The sequence below is a fragment of the Emericellopsis cladophorae genome (assembly GCF_022114955.1).
Source record: "Emericellopsis cladophorae strain MUM 19.33 chromosome Unknown NODE_2_length_1295279_cov_118_880017, whole genome shotgun sequence".
Classification (NCBI taxonomy): Eukaryota; Fungi; Ascomycota; class Sordariomycetes; order Hypocreales; family Bionectriaceae; genus Emericellopsis; species Emericellopsis cladophorae.
Window position 1 is genome coordinate 15,106 of NW_026250927.1, and position 18,648 is coordinate 33,753.

Consider the following 18,648-nt stretch of genomic DNA (forward strand, 5'->3'; position numbering starts at 1 on the left):
GAGGTTAGCAGTCTGCCTGCGCACGGATGAAAGCGGGCGGGCTCTGGACAAGGGAACATTCACCATGTCTGCTGCCAACAGCATCAAGGTCGTGGCACGGTTCCGGCCGCAGAACCGCATAGAGCTGGAGTCGGGAGGTAAACCGATCGTCACGTTCGACTCGGAGGAAACATGTACTCTCGATGTATGTCCTGAAGAACCGGGAACGCTCTCGACCAATGGCTGACAGACGCACAGTCGCGCGAAGCGCAAGGTAGCTTCACCTTTGACAGGGTCTTTGACATGGGATGCAAGCAACAGGACATTTTCGACTTCTCCATTCGCCCAACAGTCGACGACATTATCAACGGTTACAATGGCACCGTCTTTGCCTACGGCCAAACGGGTGCCGGTAAATCGTATAGTCAGTTTTGGGATCTCGCACGTAATGTCAATCGCTGACTGTTCCCGCAGCCATGATGGGCTCGAATATCGACGACGAGGAGGGCAGGGGAGTTATCCCACGCATTGTCGAGCAAATCTTCGCCAGCATTATGTCGAGCCCTGAAACCATCGAGTACACTGTTCGAGTTAGCTACATGGAGATCTACATGGAGAAGATTCGCGATCTTCTCGCGCCACAGAACGACAATCTTCCTGTCCACGAGGAGAAGAACCGTGGTGTCTACGTCAAGGGGCTTTTGGAGATATATGTGTCAAGCGTTCAGGAAGTGTACGAAGTCATGCGACGAGGCGGCAATGCTCGCGCTGTGGCGGCCACCAACATGAACCAGGAGTCCTCTCGCTCACACTCGATTTTCGTCATCACCGTCACTCAGAAGAATGTTGAAACAGGTTCGGCCAAGAGTGGTCAGCTTTTCTTGGTCGATCTGGCTGGTAGCGAAAAGGTCGGCAAAACGGGCGCCAGCGGTCAGACTCTGGAAGAGGCAAAGAAGATCAATAAGAGTTTGAGTGCTCTTGGTATGGTCATCAACGCCTTGACCGACGGCAAATCCTCCCATATCCCGTACCGAGATTCCAAGCTCACTCGTATCCTTCAAGAGTCTCTGGGTGGTAACAGTCGAACGACTTTGATCGTCAACTGCTCACCCAGCAGCTATAACGATTCCGAGACCATTGGTACTTTGCGTTTCGGTACAAGAGCAAAGTCGATCAAGAACAAGGCCAAGGTCAACGCCGAACTCAGCCCTGCCGAGCTCAAGACACTCCTCAAGAAGGCACAGGGCCAAGTCACCAACTTCGAGAACTACATCGCAAACTTGGAGGGCGAAATCAACCTGTGGCGTGCCGGTGAACAGGTCCCCAAAGAGAACTGGGCTCAGCCTGGCGCTGCCGGTGCTGTAGTCAAAGCTGAGGCGAGGCAACCCAGGCCCTCGACACCCTCCAGATTTGTTCCAGACAGCCGCGCCGAAACCCCGATCCCCTCTGAGCGCTCTGGCACGCCGAGTATACCACTGGAAAGGGACGAACGCGAGGAGTTCTTGAGGCGGGAGAACGAGCTGCAGGATCAGCTTGCCGAAAAGGAGTCGATGGCTACGACTGCCGAGAAGCAGCTGCGCGAGATGAAGGAGGAGCTAGGCTATATCAAGGAGCACGACAGCAAGGTCGGAAAGGAGAACGAGAAGCTGACGGGCGAGGTCAATGAGTTCAAGATGCAGCTCGAGCGCCTCAACTTTGAAGGCAAGGAGGCGCAGATCACCATGGATGCGCTGAAGGAGGCCAACGCGGAGCTGACGGCAGAGCTTGACGAGGTCAAGCAGCAGCTTCTGGATGTCAAGATGAGCGCCAAGGAGAGCGGTGCCGCCATGGATGAGAAGGAGAAGAAGAAGGCTGAAAAAATGGCCAAGATGATGGCTGGATTCGAACTCGGCGGCGATGTCTTCAGCGATAATGAGCGGTCCATCGGCGAGGCCATCTCCAAGCTCGACGCACTGTACGAGCAAAGCTCTGTTGGCGACAACATTGCCCCCGACGAATTGAAGGCGCTGAGGGCCAAAATGGTCGAGACGCAAGGCATTGTGCGGCAGGCTGAGCTGTCCATGTACAGTGCTGGATCTAGCGACATGGACGCCCGCCGCAGGCAAGAGCTCGAGTCGAGGCTAGAGGCTCTCCAGCAAGAGTATGAGGACTGTCTCACGCGCAACCTGGGCGAGAGTGACGTCGAGGAGGTCAAGGCGCGCCTGGAGCACGTATACCACAATCGCCAGACGACCCAGGGACAATTGGTCGACGAGCTCAAGGCCGACATTTCCCAGAAAGCAGCCGAAAACACGCGCATGAAGACCCTCATCGAAGATCTCCAGCAGCGTGCCAAGTCTAGCGGGGGCTCGGCAGCGACCAACGGCAAGACGGTGCAGCAACAGATTGCCGAGTTTGATGTCATGAAGAAGAGTCTCATGCGAGATTTGCAGAACCGCTGCGAGCGTGTGGTCGAGCTTGAGATCTCCCTGGACGAAACTCGCGAGCAGTACAACAATGTGCTGCGCTCGTCCAACAACAGGGCGCAGCAGAAGAAGATGGCATTTTTGGAGCGCAACCTCGAGCAACTTACCCAGGTGCAACGGCAGCTGGTCGAACAGAACTCGGCGCTCAAGAAGGAGGTGGCCATTGCAGAGCGCAAGCTGATTGCTCGCAATGAGCGTATTCAGAGCCTGGAGAGCTTGCTGCAAGACAGCCAAGAGAAGATGGCAGCTGCGAACCACAAGTATGTCCCGCGCGTGTTGCTCTTGCTCGCTTTCTCCTATGCTAATATCATGATAGGTTTGAGGTGCAGCTCGCCTCCGTCAAGGAGCGTCTGGAGAGTGCCAAGGCTGGCAGCACGCGTGGTCTAAACCAGGCGGGCGGCGGCTTCAGCTTCGCAGGTGCAGGCAGCCGCATCGCGAAGCCCCTGCGCGGTGGAGGCGGCGACGCGCCCGCTGTGAACCCGACCATACAGACGATTCAGAACGAGAGCGGTAATGGCAACAGCGGAAACAAGCGATCAAGCTGGTTCTTCAACAAGGGTTAGACGGACGGTATATACACTCGGATCGACGGCAAGCAGGCGCGTGCGTGCGAGGGGAGGAAACCGATACCCAGAGGATGCCGGCAACGGCATCATTTCCGTAGCTTTCTGTTGCCAGGCCGCCCTTTGCGTTTGCAGACACATGCTCTGATGGGACGACGAGGATGGCAGGGGTAGAGACCTTTCTCTCCATATGCGTAGAGGATGGGACGGGCAGGCATTTTGTTGGATTCGATTATTGGTGGTTATTGGGTGGGCCATCTCTTGTGTTCGGGGGTACAGCAGCAAGCGGCAGACTATTTCCTTGTCATGATTACAGACGAGTTATAAGAACTGAACGATTAGATTAAGTTTAAAGTATCTGACTGCTTCATCGAGATGACGTCCTGACGTTTACCCATGATTGACTGAGGTTTGGCAAGGTAAGGTAAACACTGCTGCCCCACCATCAACGTACTTCCTTCGACCTCAGCTTGACATAATAACCACCGGCTCTGCTTTATCAAAGCATCAACAGCGCACCAATATTGACATATGACATACTGATCTTTGCAATCAACTGCACGCCTCATTTCAAAATACGGCTTTGTTATCGGGATCGCGTGCGACCATCGATGCGGTCCTCAATACCAAACCTCCTCACCCTGCGCGGCAGAGGGGGCTCACGCGCCTCAAGGGGCAGAGGGAGAGCACACCCTGAAGCGCATGACACGACAATTCAAGGCACCGACACCGACGCTGCCGTCTCCCGTCTCAGTGCTGTGCACTGCGGTTATCTTACAGATCCATATGCCCAATTCTTCGTCAGCGCAGGCGGGGGACCGCCGACAAGACGACTCCCCATAATCAACCGCGGCACATATACACGAACCACAGCATTGGATCGGCTGGTGGATGCATTTCTCGATGGCGGTGGACAGAGGCAGATCGTGAGTCTAGGCGCTGGGACGGACACGAGGGTCTTCAAGCGGTTCGCAAGGGGCGAGACCGAAGGTTTGGTGTACCACGAACTCGACTTTGAGATCATCTCGCAGAAAAAGCTGCGGATTGTCCGAGGGAACCCAATGTTGTCAAGGATCATGGGCGAGATCACCGTCAGCGAGGATGCGACTTGCTGGAGTAGTGAACTTGGCGCGCGGGGAGAGTATCACTGCCATGGCCTCGATCTTCGGAAACTGGTCGATGCCGATGAGAGCCAAGTTCTCATACCAGGTCTCCGGACCGACATGCCAACCCTCGTGGTCTCCGAGTGCTGCCTGTGCTACTTGGCGACTGAGCAAGCAGCAGCTGTGCTTGCGTATTTTCACAAACGCATACCGTCACTTGGCACAGTAATCTACGAGCCTGTGCTGCCGCATGATGCTTTTGGCAAAGTCATGACTGCGAATCTTGCTGCGAGGGGCATCAGCATGCCAACGCTGGATTCGTACCCTACACCTGCAGATCAGGAGAAGAGACTATCGGAGGCTGGATTTGTTGGAGCAGTGAAAGCCATGACTGTCGAGGAGATATGGCGTAAATGGGTCACCGATGACGAGAAGGCCAGACTCGATTCGCTAGAGGGACTGGACGAGGTCGAGGAGTGGGAGTTGCTTGCTGGGCATTATGTCGTCGCGTGGGGCTCAAAGGGCCTTGATGTAAAGGCGTGGAACGAGCTGCTAACCTAGCTTATCACTAGCAAGATATAGATAACTTACTTCGGACCATGTCGTGATCGACCACCCGAGACAAGCGTTGGCGTTGATGAAGAAGGGTGTCACGTGCCGCGTCGCATTGGCGCCTACCTCAGCGACCGTGACCAGCCGCCAGCTGAATGGCGGTGCCATTATAATTCACCCATGCGCTACAATCATCAATTACTCTGAATTGTTTTGTCGCAATTCATTTATACTACTTAAACCTCTCGTTGCGATCGCTTTCTTGCCCACAACGTCCAGTCAGCATTCGTACTTCATCCTTGGCGTTCTAATACTCGAGACGTGTCGGCGACGACCTTGGGCGTACGCAGCTTGCCGCATTCATTACACGCCCCAGACCATCGCCTGCATTGACACTTCCCGTCCAAGAGATATTGAGGGGGCACTGGGGTACCTTTGAGTTGGCAAGATGGCGGACAAGCAGTATAAGTACCGCAGTGAGATCAGTCAGGTATGTCAATTGGCCTGGCCCTACCTTATGTCTACGCGCCCCCATCATCGCCAAAGAATCGGTGGTGGATAAGCAGGATGCCATGCCATGTTCGATAGTACCTACAGCGGATACAACGCTCAACAAGTTTCGTGCGCGGCTCATCGCATGATCGGTCGCAGGCTGGCTGTCCAGGCACCAGTACCTGTCAACTATTATCGAAACGCAGGCGCCGCCGTCTGGTTCTGGGCAAAGCTTCAGGCACTCACCATGGGCTCGCCTGCACCTCAGGCGAGGCGGTTTACTACTGTTGCGCTGAAATCGGGCGCTCACTACTCTTCCCTCATTCACATCTTGAACGACATCTACCGCCATCATGACCAGCCTCTTTTCGTACAATCGCAACACTAGATCTCACAAGGAAGCCATGATTAGACTGTTCGGACACAGGCTGATTGATTCCTTCCTTTTGCAGATGATGTACGTCAGCGGCGAAACTGCCGAACCTCCTGCGGAAACGACGAGTATCATGGAAGACATTGTGCGCCAGCAGGTGATAGAGATGGTAAGTCCCCATGCTGCAAGGGGCTCGCCTGTAATGACCGAGACTAACGCCACTGTAAGCTGCGCAATTGCACGGAGCTAGCCTCCCGTCGAGGGTCCAAGTCCATCAGCATCAACGACCTCATCTTTCAGATTCGCCACGACCAGGCCAAGGTCTCGCGGCTACGGACATTTCTCAGCTGGAAAGACGTGCGGAAGAACGTGAAGGACTCGGATGACAAGGGGGCCGACGCTGACCTCGCAGCTGGTGACGATCCCACAGGCGGCGTGGTGGGCAGCGGTCCAGCCGACGAGGCCGCCAAGAAGAACAAAAAGTCCAAGATTGGTCTTCCTTGGGAGCACGCGTCCCTATACCCGGTGGAGGTGCCCGAACGCGACGACGAGGAGGACGAGGACGAGGACGAGATGAACTTTATCACCCTGCAGCGGTTGCGGCGTGCGGACGAGCGCACAAAGGTCATGACTAAGGAGGAGTATGTTACGTGGTCGGAGTATCGCCAGGCATCCTTCACATACCGCAAAGGCAAGCGCTTCCGCGAGTGGGCCGGCTTCGGCATTGTGACGGACAGCAAGCCCTCGGACGACATTGTCGATATTCTCGGCTTCTTGACGTTTGAGATGGTGCAGGTCCTGACGGAGGTTGCGCTCAAGGTCAAGGAGCAGGAAGACTTGGCGCGGGCGCAGAGCGGAGGGGCCGACGACGACGACAAGGCGGCCGGGTCGAAGAAGAGGAAGCTTCACCAGGGCCTCTTTGATCCGCCCAGCGAGGGCAAGCGGCCGATTGAGCCCAGGCATGTGCAGGAGGCCTTTCGACGATTCCAGCAACGGCCCAAGAAGTCAAAGGCTATGCTGAACGGGACGAGGATGGTGCAGCATACGCCACTCAACATTATCTAACCCGGTCGCATTTCTCGCATTTACTCGGGAGGTTACTCGGGATTGGTGCTGTGGCGTCTATGGGATCAGCGTCTGGGAAGGGCTTGATTTGATTCGGACTGCACGAGAGTCGATGGCCGACCTTGTCTAGATGCGTGAACATGGTGGGGTCCTTGACTAAGGACAATGGGATACAGAAGCGCACTTGACTGTCCCACGTCTCCTAGGGTGTGAAGCAGAGGCGACTAACACTCGAAGAGATCTATTAAGCACCACTTTGAGCATACCTACTGAACTGACTTGGAGAAGAGAACAGCTATCAAGTCGAGCGTTAGGCAACATATTGGCTCAAATGACAAGACCACTTTGCCCTGGTTTTCTGGAATGGTAATTGAGAGATGCGGAAGTACCGCGCGTCCGTTTATGCAGCCACGCCACATAATGAGGCGGGGCCGAAAGACCCTACCTAGATAAACAAGCACCTTACATATAATTGCCGTAGATACGGATACTTTGGTCAGCTTTCTGTGCTGAACTATGCTGCATTGGGCTGACAGGCTCACTCACGTCTTGGCGTTCAACGTCAGCTCGACCCTTCTCTGGTTTCTTCCCTCCCACAATCCTCGTCATCCACCCAACACGGACCGACGACTGGAAGCACACAGGTCACACAGTCAGTGAATCATCGCCGACGTCTAGATACATCTAACAGAGCCGGCGCCTGTCTCGCCAGCATGGCCTCCTTCTTCAAAAAGGTCCAAGGCGACATCGAGGCCATGTTTGGTGACGAGAAACACTCCCACGCCCACTTAGGGCACGCCTGCGACGACCTGCATTCCGAAGAACACAGGGCAAACCGATACCACTCGTTTGCGCCTGAATCCAGTGGCGACGCCAAGTGGTATGTGGACGGATGCTCGTATTTCTGGGCGGTCTCCGAGGCTCTAGAGCGTGAGTGTTGTCTCTGCCGTCTCTTCCAACTCTCATTTTTCTCGTTGTCTGACATTTGACGGCAGAGGCGAAAGAAGAGATCTTCATCTTGGACTGGTGGCTGAGCCCAGAGCTCTACCTCCGTCGCCCACCGTCCCAGAATGAGCAGTACCGCGTGGACAACATGCTCAAGGCTGCAGCCGAGAGGGGTGTCAAGGTGCATATCATCGTGTACAAAGAGGTTGAAGCGGCCTTGACATGCAACTCAAACGTGAAATCCTCAATCCATGAAAAGGCCGGCCAGGTAGCGATGCTGACCAGTGGCAGCACACCCGAAAGGCGCTCGAGGCACTGCATCCCAACATCGGTGTCTTTCGGCACCCGGACCATACACCTACTGGGTACGACCTGGCGTCCGAGTTTGGCGGTGTATTAGATCACCTGACCAACTTCGACTTGGCAAAAGCATCGAGCAGTGCTGTGGAGGCAATCTATGGTACCGCCGACGGCATGGTGCTGTTCTGGGCGCATCATGAGAAGCTGATTGTTGTTGATCGCAAGCTCGGATTCATGGGTGGTCTTGATATGTGTAAGTCGAGCACATGCAGTCAGCACGACTGACAGCGGGAACTGACCGAGAGGCTAGGCTTCGGCCGTTGGGATACAAGCAGTACGTTCCAACATCGAGACTCAACGTTTGATGCTTTGCTGAAAAACGACGCGCAGGTCATCCCATTGCAGACGCACATCCTGGCAACCTGGACGCCATCGTCTTCCCGGGTCAGGACTACAACAATGCCCGGGTGTACGATTTCCACGATGTCGGCAATTGGAACCAGAACAAACGCAAGCACCCTCTATCATGCACACCCTATCCTGGTGCTAATTTACTCAGTGGACCGAACCAAGAGCTCACGCATGGGCTGGTCTGACGTGGCCATGAGCATGCAAGGGCCGATTGTCGACAGTATGATTCTACACTTTGTGGACCGATGGTAATGGCACTTGTTCTCTAGAGAGGTTCTGACGCTGATTCCGAGCTTAGGAACTACATCTGGGATGAAAAGTACAAAAACAAGGATGGGGCCAAGTACACGCGCTTACAGGCCGATGGTCTGTCAACGTCTGGTGAACAGACTACAGACGACGGGGCCAATGTCCTGGAAGATCTCACAAATCGCTTCAGCCGAGGCATGAACAAGTTTATGCATTTCGGCGGGCAGGATGGCAACGACGATGCGCCTCGTGATGATGAAACTGAGAGGACGAAGATGCAACTCACGAGAAGGTAAAACAACTTGTACGCAATGTCGTACTGCGATTCAAGCTAACACATGAGCAAGTGCTACCAAGTGGTCTTCTGGTCATCCTACCGAGCACTCCGTTGCCAATGCCTACGTCGATGCGATATCCAACGCAAAGCACTATGTGTACATTGAGAACCAGGCAAGTAAACATGAGAACCCCCCTTTTGTACATAAAGCCTGACGAACGCGACAGTTCTTCATCACCGCCACAAGCAAGAAACAGTACCCCGTAGTCAACAAGCTTGGCGCCGTCATGGTCGACCGCATCCTCCGCGCGCACCGTGCTGGCGAGGCCTTCAAGATATGGGTGGTCATGCCAGCGGTCCCTGCGTTCGCCGGCGATCTTCACTCGGACGGCGCCCTCGGCACGCGGGCCATCATGGAGTTCCAGTACTTCTCCATCAGCCGCGGAGGACACAGCATCCTCGAGACCCTGCGCAACGAAGGCGTGGAGGACCCTGGCCAGTACATTGGTTTCTACAACCTGCGAAACTACGACCGCATCAATATCTCGCAGACCATGGACGACGCAGAACGGGAGGCCGGCGTGTCGTATGAGGAGGCCCGCATGGGCCATGATGAGCAAGTCGGAGATGGCTCCTCCGGCGAGGGAAGGGATAGAGAGAACCATTACGACCAGTACAGGCAGTACCAGAAGGGAGCCGCCCACGTCGCAGACCATACCCGTGACACCGTCAGCTCCTGCTACATGGACGGCGCCCGCCTGTCCGACGTTGGTTGGGACGGCCCAGATCCCGAAACGGAGATGGACGCGTACGTGAGCGAAGAACTATACGTGCACAGCAAGCTCCTCATCGCCGACGACCGCCTCGTCATCTGTGGCTCCGCCAACCTCAACGACCGCTCCCAGCTCGGCACCCACGACTCGGAGATCGCTGTGGTCATCGAAGATCCGACCCCCGTCGAGTCCAGGATGAACGGCGCGCCGTACACCGCCTCCCAATTTGCCGCGTCCCTGCGCCGATATATCTTTAGGAAACACTTAGGTCTCCTCCCCGACCAGCGCTGGGACGAGCCCAACCAGAACTGGCGTCCCGTCAATAGAGCGCCCAATGACTACGACTGGGGTTCTCCGTCCGACTACCTCGTCCAGGACCCCATGCATCCTGATTTCCATCAGCTGTGGGACGGCACCGCCAGAGTCAACACCGAGACATTCAGCAAGGCGTTTCATCCCGTGCCCAACGACCATGTGCGCACCTGGAAGGACTACAAGAACTTCTTTAGCCGGCACTTTATCATCCCGGGCGTGGACAAGGCCGGGTCTGGCGACGAGGAAGGCGGCAAGGTCGAGTATGGCCACGTCATCAGGGAGGAGTTTCCAGGCGGCGTTGTTGAGCTGAAGGCGTGGTTGAGTCGGATCAGGGGGACGCTGGTGCAGATGCCGCTGGACTTCCTGGTGGATGTGGACGACATTGCCAAGGAGGGCTTGGAGCTGAACAGCCTGACCCAAGTGATCTATACGTGAAGGACTCTGTCTCTCTCTCTCTCAAAAGAGAAATTGAGTAGACAATCATTTTTATTTTGCACAGAATCTCTACAGTGTTCACCGGTGAAGCTCCTCCAACCTGAATATACAGGAAACAATCAGACACCCGTTCAAGTCAATACGCCCCAACGCCTCTTTTTGGAATCTCCAATAGAAACCCAACCGCTCTAGTTTCAGTCCGTCTTCTCGCTGATTTGCTGCCCTATCAAGCCGAGACCCAGACCATCCTTCATACCGTGCACCGGCTCGTCCAGCCTAAAGTGGCCCTTTGATCGCCTGACCCGGCCCCGAAGCCAGATCCACGCGGCCAGCAGCAGTCCCCCGACAGAACCGACACTCAGGTATGGGTGCCTGACAAACGTCTTACGAATGTCGAGGAAGAACTTTTCAATCAGCGACACTGTCAGCTTGGCCTTGATGGTGCTGGGCCCGTAGACGATCTTGTCGAGCGACTCGGAGATGGCGGTCCGGCTGACCATGATGTAGTTGCCCGTGGCGGTCTGGTCCCAATACTGGCGGCTCTGCGACAAGAGGTCAGTACTACTCATGCGTCGGTAGGGGACGAGGGAGGAGAAGCGTACGTCTTGGTCGTTGATGATGACGCGCTCGCCATCCTGGACGACGTCGATGCCGTAGGTGGTGCGGATCCAGCGCTGCCAAAAGACACCGTCGACCCAGGCGAAGCCCACCTCCTTCTTGGCGTGCTCGTTCATGTCGATGCGGGTGAGCTTGGCGTTACGAAGCGCACGCTCATCGCCACGGTCGGCAGCCTCCTCGATGCGCATCTGCTTGGCGTCGCGTAGCTTCTTGCGCTCCAGCTGGAACTCGAGGATCTGGCGATCCATCCACTCGTTGGCGGCAAGCTTGATCTCCTTGAGCGCGGTCGGGAAGCCGGTAGCATCGTCGCGCTTCAGGATGCCGAGGACCACAATCTTGTCGTCCATAATCTGCTTCGCGTTGGCGGCGGTCAGCTCAGGGACAAGAGGCAGCCACACGGAGCTCATCCAGTCCATGAGCCCATGGATGTCCCGCATGGCATCAGGGGTGATGGGCTCGTAATATGTCGGGCGGCCGTCGCGGGACACCAACAGACGCGGCCAGGTCGTCACCTTGAATCGCTCGGCAAGTTTGGGGTCGTTGGTCTTGACGAGCTTGGCGTGCCCAATGAGGCTCAGGGGCAGGCTTTCCAGGGCAGTAAAGTCCTCCGTCGTGGTGGCGTGGTCATAGAAGTAGGTGAAGATGACGTCTTCCTTCTCTTCGAGCGCCTCGAACTCGGCGACCGTCACGTCGGGGACGCCGCTGGCCAGGTCGAGGGCACTCTCAGCGTACGAGATGAAGTCGCCCAAGCCTCGTAGGCCGTGGTATTCGGCGCGCTCACCACCCTTGAAGAACAGGATCGTAGGGTACGAATGGGCATTAGCCTCCTTACACAAACGGGGTTCCTTGTCGCAGTTCACCTCGCCCACGTTCAGCTTGCCCTGCATCGACTTGGACAGCTGGTCCCAGGTTGGGCCCATGGCTTGGCAGTGAGGGCACCATGGGGCATAGAACTTGATGAACCAAGGGTCCTGCGTCTTTGTGACAAGTTGCGGGAAGCTCTCCGCCGAAAGCGAGGTCGAGGCCCCGTTCGGGTTGGGCGTGGTCGTAGGCTTCTTTGGCCTCCTGTTGTTGAATACCTCGGCCGGGGTTGGTGACTTCCACTTGGCGTCCGAGGCGCCTGTGGCGTCGCTGCCGGCTTTGTCCGTCTTGTCAGCATCCTGGGCCTCCTTGTCGTTGTCCTTCTTCGTGTCGACATTTTCCTCTGCTTTCCCAGTTTCAGCCTCAGCCCCAGCGGCCGATTCCTTGTTGGCTTTCTCGGGCGACTCGGCCGTGGTCTCGTCTGTTTTGCCTGGATGGTAATGAGCGCCGGCTTTGGGCAGCTGGATCGAGCGAGGCCGCGACCCTGGGCGCTCTTTCTCGAGCACGGCCTCCATGGTGTCACCGAGATCATCGATAGACTTGACACCCCTCAGGTTCTCGATAGCCACGCCGTCCTCGAAGAGGCTGGTCATGGGGTAGGTTTGCACCCCGTTCTTGACGCAAAGATCATAGTAGGCGATACAGTTGATCATGCCGAACCGGAAGTCGTAGTATTCGAGGAAGCTCGCGTCGCCGTCGCCATCGGAGAGGGATGTGTAGTAGAACTCGTACAAAGTCTGGAACGTTGGGGCATAGTCGATGCAATGAGGGCAGTACGGACTGGACAGTAGATGATTAGCAACGGGCCAAGGGCTGTGGTCTTGGGGACTCGTACCTATAGTGCTTGACAAGCATGTACTTTGTCTTCTTGATCTCATCGTCGAAGTTGGATGGCGTGAGGTCCATCAGCGGGGGTACCTTGATGTCGTTGAATACGGTGGCTTTCTTCGCATTGATGGCCTCTGGATCCAGACTCTGTCCCTTTGCCAGCGCCGCGGCGGCCGTGAGTATGGTGAGAGGCGAGAACCTCATTGTGTGGGCTTGGCACCGTCGTGCTCTCGGTCACTCAGGGGAAGCTCTGTAGTATTTGCGACGTCGCGTTTGGATCGTGGACGCGCACTGGGCGCAAGAGGCCTTGGACTAGGCGCAAGGGGCAAGGGGTCCTCGGGGTATCGATGACAATTGGAACGGAAGCCAAGCAGATGGAGGACCGGTAGCGCTGTGCGCAGTGGCTGGTGCGGTTGAAAGTCTAAGATCCTGGCGGCACTATGATGGGAGTATCGATACGTCTGCCAAGGTGCGCCCGACCAGCGAAAGCGAGGAAAAGGAAGGAATAAACGAAGATGTCGGACGGGACGCAATGAGTTTGCAGTTGGGCCGAGACGGGGGTTTCAATAGAATAGGACACGGATCCTAGATCGCCGCGGATGCCCACCACAGGCTGAATGGGCATAGCACGGCATGGCATTGCGTGGCGGCGATGGAGGCAACTGATTTGAAGCGGGTGGATCCCCCAAGATTCAGGGTGCATGTCTGTTAGTGAGGGCAGGCAGCCACCTGCTGGAACACTAACAGAAACTTGCTCATCTTCACTTCTTGCCGCCCAGCATCAACCGCTCATGCCTTCTTCAAATGGCCATTCGAGGACAAGCGAGAGGGGATTTCTCATACAAACGACATCTTTCAATCGATGCACAAACCCTTCTTGAGCTCTTTTTCTTTTTTCTCTCTTTTTTCCTTTTCAACCCCCACCCTGCTCTATTCCCCTAAGATCACAACCCCCCCGGCTCAACATGGTAGCGACGAATCGTGATAGGCTATGGATCGCACATTGAAGCGTGGACGCGATGATGGTGCCGACAGTAAGAACGACAACCTGAGCAGCTTGACTAGGCCTATCAGTCCACCGGGCAAGAAGCAGCGCGCTGCTTCAGAGGTAACGACAGCATCAGAGGCGAGCGAGGATGGAACCAAGCTATATGGGAGGGATCCAGAAGGCATCAGGGGGGGCTCAAGGACCATCGCCAGTGACGGTGCATCGCAGGGAGTTGAGAGTACTGCTGTCGCTTCACCTTGGCAACTCACTTGGATTCGTGACTTGCCAGAGGACCTGAATCGTGATGCAGTCACCTTGAGGGACCTTTTGGGTGATCCGCTGATCTCTGATTGCTGGGAGTTCAACTTCCTACACGACATTGACTTTCTGATGGACGCCTTTGATCCCGACATACGACATTTGGTCAATGTGCATGTCGTTCACGGTTTCTGGAAGCAGGAGGATCCCAGCCGCCTGCGACTGTTAGTGCGTCCAGCTTGGTTGCAAAGGCATCACATCTCGTCGCTGACACGGAGCTAGGAGGATGCTGAAAAACGTCCCAATGTTCACCTCCACACTGCATATATGCCCGAGATGTTTGGCACACATCATTCGAAGATGATCATCCTGTTTCGGCACGACGAGACGGCTCAAGTTATTATCCATACAGCCAACATGATTCCTAAAGATTGGACTAACATGACAAACGCCGTGTGGAGGTCGCCCTCATTGCCCCTTGCACCGCAGCCAACCCAGTTACGTCCCGAGTGCCCAGACAATCATCCGCTCGGCAGTGGAGAGCGCTTCAAGGCCGATCTAATGCACTACTTGCGCGCATACAATCAACGTCGGAAGGTTTGCAATGAGCTGGTCGATCGGCTGTGCAAGCACGACTTTTCGACCATCAGGGCTGCGTTCATTGCCAGCGTGCCTGGGCAGCATCTTGTCCACGATACGGACCACACGTCGTGGGGCTGGGCTGCACTGCGAAGGAATTTACGCAATATCAATGCCGTGGATAGACCATCCGAGATCGTCGTCCAGATATCCTCCATAGCCACGCTTGGTGGGAAAGACGACTGGCTGCAAAAAACGCTCTTTGAATCTCTCAGTAAAACGGCCACGCCCGGTTTGACCAAGCCTCGCTTCCGGGTCGTGTTCCCTACCGCTGACGAGATCCGTGAGTCGTTGGGTGGGTATGCTTCTGGCGGCTCGATCCACACCAAGATACAGTCGCCGCAGCAGGCAAAGCAATTGCAGTACTTGCGCCCCTTCTTCTGCCACTGGGCGCATGATTCGGCGAACGGAAAAGGCAAGCTACCTTGACTAGCTGCACACTGCTTGTTGATCTGTAGCACAGGTTCACTGACAGACGCAGCATTGCCGGCAAACGTGCCGCAGCACAAGAGCGGGCGGGCACGAGCTGCACCCCATATCAAAACGTATATCAGATACAACGCGCAAGGGACGATTGACTGGGCGCTCCTCACGTCGGCGAATCTATCGAAGCAGGCATGGGGCGATGCTGAGAGGAATGGGATCGCGCGGATCTCTTCGTGGGAAGTCGGCGTACTTGTGTGGCCCGATCTCGTGGAACAACAAGGCAGTAGGACCATGGTGCCCTGTCACCAGAAAGACACGCCCGAATGCAGTGAACCAAGCACAACAACTGCCGGTGGCACGAGGATCGGCGTGCGAGTGCCGTACGACATGCCTCTGCAGGCCTATGGCGACGACGAGACACCGTGGGTTGCGACAATGGGCTACACAGAGCCCGATCGGCTGGGACAGATGTGGTTGGGTTAATTTCTTCCAAGACCAGGGCGATGGATGGACTGTACGCATCATCACTTTTCGCCGCCCATGCGCATGTCGCATGCTGCACAAGACACGAAGAAAGACAGTGGAGGGAATGCAGTTGAGAACTTGAGGAATTGAGGTATTGAGTGATTAGAATTGGCCGCGTGCCGAGTGCGGTGAGCGTGCTGACTAGTTTTACCCTGTTAGTCAGGGCGACATGTACATTGCGCAGGGCGCGCCCGACTTGATGGATAGCTCACCTACTGATTGAGGTTAGTAGCTGAGATGGGAATCTGCGAGATCCCCATCCTCTCGCCACTCGGCACGCATCCTTTTCCATGGACGGTTGGGGGGGGAGCGACTAACAGCGGGCACGTCGCCGCCGCGTGAGACTGGATTTGGTGGTCCCTGGTGGAGGGCCGGCGAGGAAGCGGAGGAAGAAAGGCGGGAGGAGGGGCCGGCGGCGGCGGCGTGGTGCGACTGATAAAGTCAAGTTTTCATTCATCGTCATTCTCTGTCGCCTCCTCTGCTCACATCGCCCACACACCTCGTGGATGAATGTTGAGCCTTTGTTGTGGTGAAGCCACTTTGCACATCATAGACGACCAGATCAGTCAGTCAGTCAGTCAGTCTTCAGTGATCGGTCAGGCACACAGTCTGCGACTGTCTCATCGATTCTTTGGGTCTCTGAGACATTGATCGCAGGGCCGAGGAACAACACGTCCGCGCCGGACCTGAACTCAAAACCGACGGGGACCAAAGCCAACGTGGGCCGCGAAGCTCACTCTCTGATCGAGGCTCGCGCATCTACACCTACAGTCCAACTCGCATAGCCTCCGCTGCCATGGGCCGAGATCGCACGGGCTCATCCGGCAGCAATGCCAACCGCCACATCCTCTCGTCGTCCTTCCGCGCCTCCTCCCCCCTCGCCGAACAGTATCTTGCCGCGGATCTCGCCAACTGCTCCTCCGACTCCGAGGAACAGGACGGCTCCGCCATTGACGACGACGAGGATGACGACCTCCTGGACTCGGAATATCACGATGCTCAGCATCACTTCATGTACAGGCGCGCCAGTGGCGTGGCATACGGCGGCACGCGGCCCGTCCTCAACATCCAGGAGGAGCCAGCGCCGCCGTTGACGGCCATCGAGCAGAAGATCTCGCGCGACGCAGAGCGCAGCATCCTGCGGGACAACCACGTCCTCCCGCCCAAGCACCGAAACCAGCCGCAGTCCCAGAACCCCGTGGCCCGCATGTACCGCTACCTCTTTAGCACCAAGCTGCCCGTCGACGAGGAGGCCCCCGTGCCCGCGCGACCCCGCGAGACCGACCCTCTGCTCGGGGCACCGACCCCCTCGACGGACGACAACGCCCTGGACTATGCGTGGGAGGCAGCCGTCGCCTCGGGCAAGCTCAAGACGACGTGGCAGCGCGAGACCAAGACGCTGGCCGAGTACTCGGCCCCGTTGACCATCACCTTTTTCCTGCAGTACTCGATCAACGTGGCCAGCATCTTCGCCGTCGGGCGTCTCGGCAAGTCGGAACTCGGCGCCGTCTCGGTGGCCAACATGACCGTGGCCATCTCCTGCCTAGCCCCCTTTCAGGGCCTCGCCACGTCCCTCGACACGCTCTGCGCGCAGGCCTACGGCTCCGGCCACAAGCACCTCGTCGGCCTGCAGTGCCAGCGCATGGCCTGCTTCCTCTTCACCCTCATGCTCCCCGTCGCCCTCCTCTGGACCTTCTCGACCGAGATCCTCATGAAGCTGATCCCCGAGCCCGAATCCGCCCGCCTGGCCGGCCTGTACCTCAAGGTCATGATCGCCGCCATCCCGGGCATCATCCTCTTTGAATGCGGGAAGCGCTTCACGCAGGCCCAGGGCCTGTTCCGTGCCACCACCCACGTGGCCATGATCGCCGCCCCGCTCAACGTCCTGCTGCTCTGGCTCTTTGTCTGGAAGCTGGACATGGGCTTCATCGGGGCGCCCATCTCCGTCGCCATTGTCGAAAACGTCCTGCCGCTGCTGCTCTTCCTCTGGGTGCGCTTCGTCGACGGCCGCCAGTGCTGGGGCGGCTTCACCCGGCGCGCGCTCCAGAACTGGTGGGTCATGGTCCGTCTGGCGCTGCCCGGCATGATCATGGTCGAGGCCGAGTGGATGGCCTTTGAGATCATGACCCTGCTCGCCAGCCGCTTTGGGTCCGAGTACCTTGCGGCCCAGAGTGCCGTCGCGACACTCGGTACGATTGCCTACCAGCTTCCCTTCCCCGTGTCGATTGCCGCGTCGACCCGCATCGCCAATCTGATCGGTGCCGGCATGGTCGACTCTGCCAAGACAGCCGGCAAAGTGGTAGGTCTCCCCGTGTTGCTCCCTTGTATAAAGTCTTGACTAATACTGACCGGCAGGCTGTCTGGGCCCTTGTCCTCATTGGACTCTTCAACTTCACCGTCTTCTACCTGCTTCGCTACAAGCTCCCTCTCCTTTTCACATCCGACGCCGAGGTCGTTGACCTCTGTGCGCGCGTCCTCCCTGTCGTTGCTTTCATGCAGGTTGTCGACGGCCTCTCTGCTGGTGCCCACGGTCTGCTGCGTGGCATCGGCAAGCAGGCCATCGGCGGTCCTGCCAACCTCATCGCGTACTACGGCATCAGTCTGCCGATTTCCTTGGGTCTGGCGTTTGGTCTTGATTGGAGGTTAGAAGGTCTCTGGGTGGGCGTCTCTATTGGACTGGTGGCGTAAGTCAAAAGCTGTCTGGCAGCACACTCCATGCGTGACACGTTGCTGACTATTATGCTTGCAGGGTCTCCTTGATTGAATATCTATACTTATACCTGACGAGTTGGGACGCGGCCGCGGCAGAAGCGGAAGTCAGAAACAACGCTGGCTAAGGCACGTCTTTACGTTTGATTTACGACTGAACAAGTACTTGGTTGGTTTTTGGCGCCGTTAGCATTTTTCTCATGTCCATCTACTGCATTGTTTCCTGCAGAGGAACCACCACCTTGATTGGGTATCATTTAGAATGGTATGTAGAAGCTGAAAGACACTGCTAGACTGCGGAAGCGCAGCGGGCAAGCCATTTGATGGGTCGTTGTTTCATCACTGGTATCTATCAAAAAACTCGCCTGCTTCTCCCGACTTGTTCCCCAAGCCGTGCGAGTAACTACATATGTAGCAGCGCCCTCCCTCCTTTTCCATAAACTCCTGCAAACAAAAAAGCCAAGAAAGCTCCTCGGACCATGCTCATCCCAGCAACGAG

General features: G+C 56.6%; 6 protein-coding genes across 6 annotated transcripts; 5 read left to right on the forward strand and 1 right to left on the reverse strand.

The window, feature by feature from the left end:
• Nucleotides 1-64: 64 nt before the first annotated feature.
• Nucleotides 65-3,007, forward strand: J7T54_006740 (Kinesin heavy chain-like protein; the record flags this gene model as incomplete). The annotated part of the gene is made up of 4 exons (XM_051506811.1): nucleotides 65-184; nucleotides 238-391; nucleotides 454-2,704; nucleotides 2,761-3,007. 4 exons carry the CDS (start codon nucleotides 65-67, stop codon nucleotides 3,005-3,007), a joined length of 2,772 nt encoding a protein of 923 aa, XP_051365954.1.
• A 611-nt stretch (nucleotides 3,008-3,618) lies between these two features.
• Nucleotides 3,619-4,671, forward strand: J7T54_006741 (Leucine carboxyl methyltransferase 1; the record flags this gene model as incomplete). Its single annotated transcript, XM_051506824.1, has 1 exon — nucleotides 3,619-4,671. The coding sequence occupies one exon, from the start codon at nucleotides 3,619-3,621 to the stop codon at nucleotides 4,669-4,671; it is 1,053 nt and encodes a 350-aa protein (XP_051365955.1).
• Nucleotides 4,672-5,507: 836 nt separating this feature from the next.
• On the forward strand, nucleotides 5,508-6,592 carry J7T54_006742 (SAGA complex subunit-like protein; the record flags this gene model as incomplete). Its single annotated transcript, XM_051506835.1, has 2 exons — nucleotides 5,508-5,696; nucleotides 5,756-6,592. 2 exons carry the CDS (start codon nucleotides 5,508-5,510, stop codon nucleotides 6,590-6,592), a joined length of 1,026 nt encoding a protein of 341 aa, XP_051365956.1.
• Nucleotides 6,593-7,305: 713 nt separating this feature from the next.
• On the forward strand, nucleotides 7,306-10,297 carry J7T54_006743 (Phospholipase D1-like protein; the record flags this gene model as incomplete). Its single annotated transcript, XM_051506845.1, has 9 exons — nucleotides 7,306-7,522; nucleotides 7,588-7,772; nucleotides 7,829-8,090; nucleotides 8,148-8,171; nucleotides 8,228-8,322; nucleotides 8,411-8,496; nucleotides 8,547-8,789; nucleotides 8,845-8,951; nucleotides 9,042-10,297. 9 exons carry the CDS (start codon nucleotides 7,306-7,308, stop codon nucleotides 10,295-10,297), a joined length of 2,475 nt encoding a protein of 824 aa, XP_051365957.1.
• Nucleotides 10,298-10,491: 194 nt separating this feature from the next.
• J7T54_006744 (uncharacterized protein) lies at nucleotides 10,492-12,808 on the reverse strand (the record flags this gene model as incomplete). The annotated part of the gene is made up of 2 exons (XM_051506856.1): nucleotides 10,492-12,556; nucleotides 12,612-12,808. 2 exons carry the CDS (start codon nucleotides 12,806-12,808, stop codon nucleotides 10,492-10,494), a joined length of 2,262 nt encoding a protein of 753 aa, XP_051365958.1.
• A 787-nt stretch (nucleotides 12,809-13,595) lies between these two features.
• J7T54_006745 (uncharacterized protein) lies at nucleotides 13,596-18,277 on the forward strand (the record flags this gene model as incomplete). Its single annotated transcript, XM_051506866.1, has 6 exons — nucleotides 13,596-14,074; nucleotides 14,312-14,772; nucleotides 14,971-15,337; nucleotides 16,098-17,739; nucleotides 17,796-18,124; nucleotides 18,190-18,277. The coding sequence occupies 6 exons, from the start codon at nucleotides 13,596-13,598 to the stop codon at nucleotides 18,275-18,277; spliced, it is 3,366 nt and encodes a 1,121-aa protein (XP_051365959.1).
• Nucleotides 18,278-18,648: the final 371 nt, after the last annotated feature.